The sequence below is a fragment of the Equus quagga genome, chromosome 13, assembly GCF_021613505.1.
Source record: "Equus quagga isolate Etosha38 chromosome 13, UCLA_HA_Equagga_1.0, whole genome shotgun sequence".
NCBI lineage: Eukaryota > Metazoa > Chordata > Mammalia > Perissodactyla > Equidae > Equus > Equus quagga.
Genome location: NC_060279.1, coordinates 34,863,751 through 34,875,335, shown reverse-complemented (window position 1 = coordinate 34,875,335; position 11,585 = coordinate 34,863,751). Strand labels below are relative to the sequence as shown.

Here is an 11,585-nt window from a genome sequence, read left to right as displayed (position 1 = left end):
TGAACACACAATATAGATGATCAGAGAAAGAAAGAACTATGTAAATATAAATCAATGTGAACACAGACTACACCAAAGAAGGTTAAAGTTGAAGCAGAGTTAGAGAATATCAAGTTGTTTCAATCCAGTCATTTCACAGTGAAGGAAACTGAGATCTGGAGTGTTAATCAATGCATTCTAGTAAGCGGTCCCTCTAAGAGTGTATTCTTACCCTGAGGATGGGACCCTTTCCACTGTTGTACATATGAGAGGGAGGAGGACACAGAATAGAGTCAAGGACTGCTGCTGGAAGCCACAAAGGGGACAGAATAACTGGAAGAAGTGCTGAGTGGGAAATAAAAGGTCTAGCAAAAGACACATGGTTGTGGGAAGGAGTGTGGCTTCTCAAATAGGGAAGTGACCGGGGTAAGGTTTCCACTGGCAGAGAGGAGGTTGATGGAATGTGAAATTGTGTGGGGTAGGGACATGACACCAGAGTTCTGAGGAGAGCTCTCTTTCTAGGGGAACAAAAATCATCCACTGAGATGAACTTGGGTGAGAGCCAGTTAAGAACTCAGGAAAAGATGAACATGAGGATGCCCTTGGCCTGAGCACAAATGAGGTGAACAGAGGGAGCCTGTGGAAGGCTGGTGAGAGAGAAAAAGCACTGGGCTCCCCCAAGATATCCAGGACTCTCTACTCAGGCTGGAGTCTAACCATAGAATATCCCACACATCTGATTGTGTGTATCTAGACAGCCTGTATAACCACCTCTTTCTCTCTTCATTGCCTTTTATATAAATTTCAGATTCTTGGATCTATGTTCATAAGTATTCACCAGTCCAAATAGTCTGTCAGTTTCCCTTCTCATGGAACCCACTCCCCTCTACCTCCCCCACCCTTTTTGTTGGAGCTTGAGCTGGATGAGTCTTTGTCTGTTGAACTAACATCCTTAGGAGTTTGGTTTATTTTTTATGAAAGTAATTGAAATATTTTAATCATGAGCTTGACAGAGTCAGGTTTACATTTTACGGAGCAACTCTGGAGCAGAGTGCTGAAGAGATCTGGAGAGGGTTTGGATTGTGACGTACAGCTCAGTTATTGTGGTTGTAATCTGGGTCACACATGATGAAAGTAGAACTAAACGTCAGTGGAGTTAGAGAGGAAGAGGCAGATTTTACGAATTATGGAGAGAAATGATATAGTGATGTGGTGACTGTGGGGAGTCAAGGAGAAGTAAGTTTCCAAAGAATGCAGGTTTCTAGGTTTCTGTTTGGATGATTGGATGGCTATTACCATGTCATGGGATGGGGCTATCTGCTCTTCTCATTCCCTCAAAGGAGAATTTTCCCTAAATATTTTTTGTTTCTTTCCTCACTCCTTATTCTTTCCCATGAAAATAGAGTGGATTATCTCATTGGTGAGTCTAGGAGAGAGACTGTGTATGTAATATGTCAACACCTTCTTCCCCCTCTTTACCTCTGAAGCCAAGTTCCCCTCAGAACTGTCAATTCTCGTGTCCTCCTCCGTACCCTGTCTCACACAGGAAGAGACCCTCAGGTGGGGAAGCTTAGGGGTTTTCCAGCTTTGCCTTGACTAAGTGAGAGAATTCGTCTGCTCAGGCTGGCATAACAAGATACCACAGGCTGGGTGGCTTAAACCACAGTTTATTTTCTTACAGTTCTTGAGACTAGAAATCCAAAACAATTTGGTGTCTTGTGAAGGCTCTCTTCACAGCTTACAGATGGCTGCCTTCTTGATATGCCCTCACCTGACCTTTCCTCTGAATGTGGGGAGAGAGAGAGTGAGAAAGAGAGAGAGGAGAGGGCTCACTCTCCAGTCTCTCTTCTTATGAGGCCCCACTCTTAGGATCTCATTTAACCTTAATTACTTTCTTAGAGGCACTACCTCCAACTACAACCATGCTGGGAGTTAGGGCTTCAACATTTGAGTTTGCGGAGGACACAAAGAATGAGTTTGTAACAGTGAGTAAGGCCACGTCATTTAAAGTTCAATACTAGCAAGATTACTTGGATTACACACTTAAGGGAAATTTTTTAGCAGCTTTATCAGAAGTAAAGTTGACAGGTTGATTCATCTATCTTATGTTCTATATCTTTATCTCGTTTGATTCTGAATTCAGGAGGAGGGAAAGGATCCCAATTAACAGTTTCTATAATATTAACCAGTATCATTAGGTTGTGCTGCAGTTATAAATAAACTTGAGAATCTTAGAGGCTAAACACAAGGGAGTTTATTTCTCATGCAGGCAAACTCTGTGTAGATCAGGCAGCCCTTCTCTGTCTTGAAGCTCTGCTGTGTAGAACAGGTGTCCTCCAAGCTGGCACTGTAGGGCAAGATGATCAGCACACTTTGCTGCCCAGAACTCGGTCACATGACCCTAACCCAATGACAGGGGAATAGGAAGATTGGGTTTTTCCTCTAAGCCCATGGGGAAAAATGTAATAAACATAAAGCATTATATCTGCTGATCGTGTCCTAAAACCACAAACTAAGAGTTTGCCATTGACAAGAAGATTTGGGCAAAGATGAGATCTGGTTCTTATGAGTGATTTGGATGGGACTTAAACTGTTTATTGTTCATAGAGGAGTTTGTACCTCATAGAAATTGCAAAATATCTTTGACTATAATAGAAAGAGCTCACTGAGTGTAACTTCCAGCCTCATTATTAATGTTGATAAATCTGAAAGAAAAATAATGCTACAAATGGTATTTTAAGGGACCCTTCCCCTGCATTCAGAGAATTAATCAAGGTCATTAAAGTGATATTATAGTAATAAACATATGACCTGAGTCTTAAAAAGACTTTGCATTCACATATTCATACACATTAACCCAGTCAGGACCATTGACAAATCACCAACTACTTCTCAAATGAACTACTTAAATAAATTCAAATATGAACAAATGTTACCCTTTTTGACAAATATTTTTTATCACATCACAAAATTTAACTTCAACACAGATTTTTAATGTCTTCCATTGTATGCACCCTCTTGAAAAGCTGCATTTTCTGACAATTATAATCCAACACTGTTTTACACTGCTAAGAAGTTTAGCCCTCAGGTTGAAAACCATGCTGCTCTTCCAAGACTTCAAATTATGGATGCCCCGGGGTTAAGCAATCAAAATACCTCTCTAGAGGATATTGTTCTGTACAAGATTGTATCTGGGATTCTAGAAACTGAAGTGGTAATTATCACAATGCATTTTAATTCTTCATTTAAATATACTTCTTCTAGTTTAAAGCTCTTCGATAGGAATGAATACATTGTCAATCTCTGTATGTTCCCACACCTACTAAGATACTTGGTACCAAGCATGTGACTTTTTGGTGAGTGAATATATGAATTAAACTCAATAGGAGGGATTATTCTTTATATTTTTCAGGATCCTATGCACTCTGGGATGGCTGCAACTTTATTTCTAAGGATAATGGAATGCTGGCTATAGTTTATACCGTTGCGTGGGGAAACCATGAGAGATTTGAGAAAGCAAATTCTCCAATTTATAAGTGAGCCAGTGAGAATCAAAAAAATGAGAAAGGTGGAGAAATAAGAGGGGAAATGGAAAAGAGAATGCTTTTAGGATATTAAAGAGGGGAAGAGTACAATGGAATGTCCCGAAGAAGAGACATGATGGAACGTGGAGGCAGAGTTGAGTGAAGAAACTGAAAGACTTATGATCTGTTAAAACAGGCAGAACCCAGGGAAACAATGTAGTTTCTTTTTTTTTATTTTAGAGATGAGCTGCAAGTCCTAGGGAGGTGAAGTGACTTTTCAATGTCACGCACAACTTTGTCCATGGCAGTTGAGGAGAGGAAGTAGACAGGATGAAAGCTAGTATAAGGAAAGCAGCTGGAATCCAGATAGGAAAGAATAATATTAAGTCAGAGCTGGAGGAGAAGTGAGAGAATCAGGTAGGAGGCCCAAGGTTGAGGGAAGCAGCAGATTCTCTTTGTTACAGTGAGTGGTTGGTGTGAGGATTGTCTGTTGGTGGAAGAAGGAAGTCAGAATACAGATACCGAGGGGTAGCTTTGCTGAGAACAGAGAGAAAGAAAAGAACATCTGCAAATGACTTGCTGTTTCTGCAACTTGCATTGCTACCTGTTCTCTCAGGAGATGACAATGCAGATGGTAAGAACATCTGTCAGCTGCCCAGTTGAACAGATCTGGGTGGAGTGTAGTGGACTTTCCCATGATGGAGTTGGACTTTAAGGATACCAGAATGCTTACAATCTGAGCATTCCTGTCTCCATGTCTAGTTTGCTGTTTTTAAGGATGATGGTAGAGCATGGGGCCCAGTGTTAGGAAAACATCATCCTTAAGGTAGACATACCATATCTATCTGTCCGGTAACTGGTTCATTTTCTATCTTCTCTCCATCCTGCCTGCTTTTTTTTTTTCCTTAAACTACCTGACTTTCTACTCCTCATAGTGGTCCAAGAAGACATCTTGTTCCGTGTCATCCAGATCTCATCCTTTGCCAACCACTCCTGGGCACAAAATCAGGGCTCGGGTTGGCTGGATGAGTTGCAGACTCATGGCTGGGACAGTGAATCAGGCACAATAATTTTCCTGCACACCTGGTCCAAGGGTAACTTCAGCAGTAAGGAGTTGGTAGAGCTGGAGCTGCTGTTCCGTCTCTACTTCATTGGATTAACTCAGAGGATTCAAGACTACGGCAGTCAATTGCAGTTTGAATGTAAGTTCAATCTATTCAATTAAGGGAATCCTTAAGAAACTTCTTCTATATCTGGGAAATATTCTCACACCTTTCTGTACTGTTTAATATTCCCGTAACACCATAAAAATCTTATTGCATAAACATTTGGGGGGTTTTTCCAGACATTGACTTCTCAAGATTTCCTAGACTCTTGCTTCTTCTGGACACTTTTTTTCTTGTGCTCTTTTATCTTTCCTCAGTGGTCTCTCTTCTATGGCTTAAAACCCAGATTCATGCAATTGTCCCACTCTGTGCTTGACTACCTTAAAATATGATCTCTTCCTCCATTCAATTTCTTCAAAGGTTTATGCCCATAGTCCAACAACTATTATGACCCATTTCATGCACCCTGGAATGCTGCAGTCCCACCTCCCTTGCATGGGTTCCTCCCTCACTTCCTTTAACCTATATCATGTGCCTCATCTATCCTTTCTCCCCAACTTCTCCAAATTAAACTCTTAATTCTTGGCATTTATCCCTCATGCTCCCTTCCCCATCCCAACACTTCTTATCTTCCTTGTTCCTGAACAAACGCATCTTTGACTCATTCTCACACCCATATAAAACCTTCTTGCTCACTTTTCTAAAAGGCCCTAGGGTCTTATATCATTCCTCTCATTTTTTACTGAATCTCTCTTTCTCCTTCTTCCCTTTTCCCAGATCCCTTTGAATTACAGGTGACAGCCAGTTGTGAGCTGCATTCTGGAAAGACCACAAAAAGCTTCCTCCAGGTCGCTTATCAAGGAACAGATTTTCTGAGTTTCCAAAACATGTCATGGGTACCATCTCCAGAGGGTGAGAGTAGGGCCCAGAGGGTCTGTGATGTAATCAATCAGTATGAAGTCATCAAGGAAACAGTATTTAAGCTCATCAGAAACATCTGCCCCCGATTTGTCTTGGGTCTGCTCGATGCAGGGAAGATGGATCTCCAGAGGCAAGGTTAGTCCAGCCCCTTCCTCTAAGATTTTTCCAAGTCTCGACCCTTCTAAACATCCCCTTCAAAGCTAGGACAAGGAAAAGTTCAAGAGGGAGAGGGGTTGTGGGTGAAACATTCCTAGAGGAGGATAATACATGCATAGTAATTTGGATTATGTGTCCCTAAGCTGTGTTACAGTCCTCGTCTGAATGACTTTCATGTCCTCTGCAGTGAAGCCAGAGGCCTGGCTGTCTAGTAGCCCCTTCCATGGGTCTAGCCAGCTGTTGCTAGTTTGTCATGTCTCCGGATTCTACCCAAAGCCTATTTGGGTGATGTGGATGCGGGGTGAACAGGAGCATCCGGGCAGTCAGCAAGGTGATGTGATGCCCAATGTTGATGGGGCATGGTATCTTCGGGTGATCCTGAATGTAGATGCTCAGGAGGCAGCTGGCCTGTCTTGCCATGTGAGGCACAGCAGTCTAGGAGACCAAGACATCATTCTCTACTGGGGTAAGTAAGATTAAATCTGTAAGTATGAGAAGGTGATTGTTGAGCTTAGAGGGTAGGGCAGAGGAAAGTTTCATGATGCCAGATCTAAATGAGAGAGATATTGAGAAGGAATGAATACAGCTGATTCCAGGAATAGGTTTGGAACATGAGAGACATTCAGATGTAAGAGATTTGGGGGGAGAAGAGCAGAGAAGGGAATAGGATGATTGATGGGACTCATACCTAACACACATGTTAAGGCAGGGAAATTAATGGATGAAGCAGCACTGGCAGTGGGTTTAAAGTGCCATGCATGTGTCTCTCCAATATTCACAGGACATAAGCTTTCCATGAACTTGATCCCCTTGGCTGTGATAGTGCCCCTAATACTTCTAGTGGTCCTTGCATTATGGTTGAAGAAGTGCTGGTAAGGTCTTTGTATTTCCTCCTCTCTTCCTAATTTATTAATTCACATTCCATTTTTACCTCCCTTAGCTTTTATCTCTTGACCATCCCCGCTTATTGTCAATCTCTACCTCTAACTTATGCAGAGTTTCTCCCTATTTCTCTTCTTCCACAGCTCATACCAAAGCATCCAACAAGATTCCTCACCATGCTTCACTCACTGCAATGAGAACTGTACAGCCCAGGAACATAGGACAACAGAATAAAGTCATCCTTTCTACTCTTCCTTTAAATCTTTGTTTCTCTGTCTGATTTATAACCACATTAATATAAACTAACTTAAATTCTGGAAGTCAGTATGGAATGCCTTCCCCGTAACGTCCATTTGCCCAATAGTACTCAACCTTCAAAGCATATTTCTGATGTCACATCCTCTAAAAATTTTCCCTGATCCGTAAGTGGGAAGCAGTTTCTCCCTTATCTGAGCCCAGATAGCACTTCAAATGTACTCTGCTACATATACAAATCATTTCTTACCCTGCATTGCAGATACTTAGTTCTTTCTTCCCCTTCCAATACATAAGCTCCTTTGTGACAATGATCATGACAAAGGTGCCTTTCCTGAGTGTAATATGTGCTCAGTGAAAAATCAAACCAAAACAAACAAACCATATCCAAGTTGGATTAACTATCATGTTGATAGTCTTTTATCATTATACTAATTCCTGATATTGTCATAGCATTTGAAACATTGATGTTTCCCTTTTGCTTCAATGTTTTTTACTTAGTCAGGAAAGTCCACAGTCCTTTAGCTCCCTCATTTTCTCCCTAAACTCTTAAAGAAAAATGCAGCTTTGCCGTTTGCCATACTTATTTTCTAAATACAGAAAGGCAACTCTTTCCAACTTATTCTAAATACAAAGAGAGAAAGTGTATGCAGGCTGTGTTAAGGGTAGTGGGGCAGATGTGTCAATGAATGGTCAAGAAAAAGGAGCAAGAGAGCTCAGGATTAGGGTGGGATCAAGATAGGCGATATATATAGAAGATTCTCCCAAGGAGTGGTGCTATCCAATACCCTTCACTAGATTTTGATTCCTTTAGGTTCCACTTGCTAATTGAAGTGATACGTGTTAAACACTGAATACGAGACAGGTACATACAACTGATAAACTAGTGGGGGAGAAAACAACCAAGATTGTACCCACCTGCTTAAATTTCTATGTTTACCATTCAATTTATTCACTGGTTACATTTTTTGTTTCTTTTTAAAAATTTTGAATCAACTTTATGGATGTATAATTTACATACAGTAAAACACATTTATTTTAAGTGTACAGTTCTATCCATTTTGACAAATGTATACACCCATGTAAGAAGGACCACAATCAAGAAATAGAACGTTTCTATTATCCCAATACCCTTATACCCATTTGTAGTTAAACCCACTGCATCTTTGTAGTTACTGATATACTTTATGCTAGGTAAGCTTAGAGTTGTCTTTTCCATAATTTTATTAAAATGGAATAAAGTGCATGTACTCTTTGTATCTGGTGTGTTTGTTTTCACCTATCATGTAGTTATGTCTTCCACGTTACTTATTAGTGTACTAGTAGTCTATTTATTGCTCAATAGAATTTCATCTATGAATCTACTATATATATGTATATATATTTTTTTTTGTCCATCTACTTTTTGGTGGACATTTGGTTTGTTTCCAGTTAGAGGTTCTTCAAATAAAGCCATCATTGATGTTTTGTTTGTTTTGCTTTTGTGTTTTTCTTTTATTTTTTTGTTTAGTTATCCACCTGGACTAATTCTGTAGATTCTGGCTGCCCTGTAGTTTGCAGCCATTGATATCTCTGCTCACTTTTTTTAGTATAAGACTCTTTTCTTTCCTTTTTTCCTTCTTCCTTCCCTCTCTCCCTGTTTCCCCCTCTTCCTCTTTCCTTCTGCTTCCCTCTCTCCTTCTGTATCTCTCTTTCTCTTTTCCTCCCTTCCCCCTTCTTTCTTTCTCTTTCCTGGCTTTCTAGGAGTCACATCTAAATCAGCATAACTTAGTGGTAACCAGTGATTAGTCAGAAGTTGTGCCTTTATACCTTAAACCAGTAAGGCTTCCAGCTTTTCCTGAGAGGATCTGTGAGGTTTTGAGCACAGGTTTACCTTTCAGTTTACAAATATTCCCCGGCTTCTACTTTTTCTTTGTGCAAAGCTTCATGTTTCAACAGAGGTAAAAAGATAACTGCGGCCCTCTTTGGTCTCTCCTTAGTATATGTGCAGCTTTCCAAACCTCTGAGAGTAAGTGGGAGCTTGTCAAAGTCCTTTATGACTGTCTCATTTCCTAGAAGTCTTTGTTAAGTTTTGGCTGGTCTCTTCTTTGCCTCAACTGGCATTGCAACCTCAGGCAGCTATAAAATTGGCCTTTTATTTTGGCCACCAATTGCTATTGTTTTCTACAACCTCCCTGGGCATGTGGCCTCTCTATGGAGTTCCAAATCTAGCATACCCTTCTGGTGACAGCAACATTGCTAGTCCTCAGCCTATGGCATCACCAAGCCAGAAGAATGGGGAGAGCAACCCCAAGTTAAATTGCCCTCAGTGTTTTTGCTAAGGTGCAGATAGTTCTTCTAGCACTTTTCAATCTGTTGTATGCATTTGGTCATTTTCCAGAATTCTGAAATGGTTTATTTTGAAAATTTTATCCTGTATTATATTTGGAGAAAATATTTGCTGAGCTCCTTAGTCTGCCATTCCGGATGTCCTACTCTATGTAGACATTTTATGACATTATCAATCAAACAAACAAACAAGAGTTTCACTTCCTGAAAATTGAAAGCAAAATGCAACAATGAGGATAAGCACTTACCAAGTTGGTGACACACCACAAGTCAGGGACTATTTCAATCGACTTTAAAGCATAGCAATTTGTTTATCCTCAGGGGATATACCTTAGGGTAAGAAAACATATCTTAAATTGTTTTCAATAGCGATATTGGTGATAACAGTGTTTGTCTAGTTATGCTAAGACTGTCATGTGTGTGCAGTCTAGTGGGATATAGTCTATAGTGGGATGGGTGAATAGTATACGGTGTAGTGTACAGTGGGATTAGGTTAAAACATAACTGTCTTGATTAATTGGGAACCAGGATTTTCTGTGTGGGAGAAGAGAAGTTGATATGAGATAGATGAGTTGAACTCTGTAGTTTTAAACTTGAATTGAAAGTATAAATATGAACTCATCACAATATTTATCCTTTAAAAAAAATCATTTCAACCACTTAAAAAGCCCAGAAACCAAGACTAACTTAGAACTCAGACCATGGTTTTCACATAATATTTTCCCACTAAATGGAACCAGAAGGCCTCAGAGAAATGGCTAATTTCTAGTTTGGGACAGGAAGTTTCTATAAGTCTGCAACATCTTTGCCACACCAGAAAGTAATGGAGAGCTCTGTAATGAAGACATGTTGAAAGCATTCAGAAGCTAGAGACTTGAAAAGAATCCCATGTAACAGATGGAAAAAAATTAGCCTTGGTGAAAACAATGGCTAGGATAGATTCAAGTATTTCAAATATGTTGAAATTCATGGGTATGCAATTATGGGGAAAAAAAACCCTCATTGGTCATCTAAGGAACAAATCATTCTCTTTAAAACTGATGAATGGAGAGAATCGAGTACTTATTCTGTCTTTGGTTATCTCAGAGTAATGAGATAGTAATTTTAAAGAATATATCTATTTAGAAATGGTCTAATTAATAAAAAAAAAAAAAGGTGTCATATCTTTATGTATCCTCTAAAGAAATACCACATCTAGGCCAATTGTTCTCAAGGTGTGTTCAGGGGTACCTGGGAGTTCCTGACACATGCTCAGAGGGTCCATGGGTTCAAAACTGTTCTTATAACAACGCTAAGATATTACTTTAGTGTACGTTATTTTCAATAGACTACATGACATGTAATATTGCATCAGATTGTATTCAGAAGCAGATGTGAAAATATAGCTGTCTTCTATTAAACCAAATGTTAAAAAGAATTGCAAAAATATTTTTTAAAATTAAAAAGCTATAAAGCCACTATTGTCATTATATTTTTTGGAAAAAAAATTACTAAAGATATTACTCTTTAAATACACATTCCTTTATTTTTATTTTAAGTTAGTTAATAAATACATATGCAAAAAACTTATTAGGTTTTACATCTAATATAGTATCTATCTATTTATCTCTATCTAAAATTCCAGCCCTCATACATTGCTTGTGGTGATGCAAAACAGTACAGCTCCTGTGGAAAACAGTTTGACAGTTTCTCAAAATTTAAACATAAAGTTAACCATTTGACCCAGCAATTTCACCTCTAGGTATATCCTCATAACAATTGAAAGTAGATGCACAAACAAATATTTATATACAGAGGTTCATAGAAGCATTATTCACAATTGTGAACAGTGAATAATGAATAGTGACTAGGAAACAACCCAAATGTCCATCAATGAATGAATGAATGGATAAACAAAATGTGGTATTTACATATGATGGAATATTATACAGCCATAAAGAGAAATGAAAGAAAGTTATATGATATAATGTATGATGCACCTCAAAAACATTATACCAAGTCAAAGGAATCAGAAAAGTATACCTATTGTATGATTCCATTTATAGGACATATCCAGAGTAAGTAAATCCATAGAGACAGAAAGAGAAGATTATTGGTTAACAGCAGCCTGAGGAAAGGAGGAATGGGGGTGACTGCTCAATGGGTATGGGGTATTCTTTTAGGGTGATAAAAATGTTTTGCTTAGAACTGATGGTTGCACAACATTGTAATGTATTAAATGCCACCGAATTGTACACTTTAAATTTTATGTTATGTTTCACCTCAATAAAAAAATGAGTAAGCAATTATAAGACATTCACACTATAACATGAAACTCCATATGAAACAGTATAATATGAAACAACTCTAAGATGTTCCATTAGAAAAGAATGGAAGAAAAGATGGGAAATCTTTGGAGAGAAAAAGTTCCCTACAAAGTAACAGAATGACAGAA

At 39.0% G+C, this 11,585-nt stretch overlaps 1 protein-coding gene across 1 annotated transcript; it reads left to right on the top strand.

Annotated features, from left to right (window-relative positions):
- The first annotated feature begins 4,074 nt into the window (after positions 1-4,074).
- Positions 4,075-6,802, top strand: LOC124251125 (T-cell surface glycoprotein CD1c3-like). Its single transcript, XM_046683630.1, has 6 exons — positions 4,075-4,123; positions 4,439-4,705; positions 5,387-5,665; positions 5,874-6,152; positions 6,468-6,558; positions 6,712-6,802. The coding sequence occupies exons 1-6, from the start codon at positions 4,075-4,077 to the stop codon at positions 6,800-6,802; spliced, it is 1,056 nt and encodes a 351-aa protein (XP_046539586.1).
- The last annotated feature ends 4,783 nt before the right edge of the window (positions 6,803-11,585 follow it).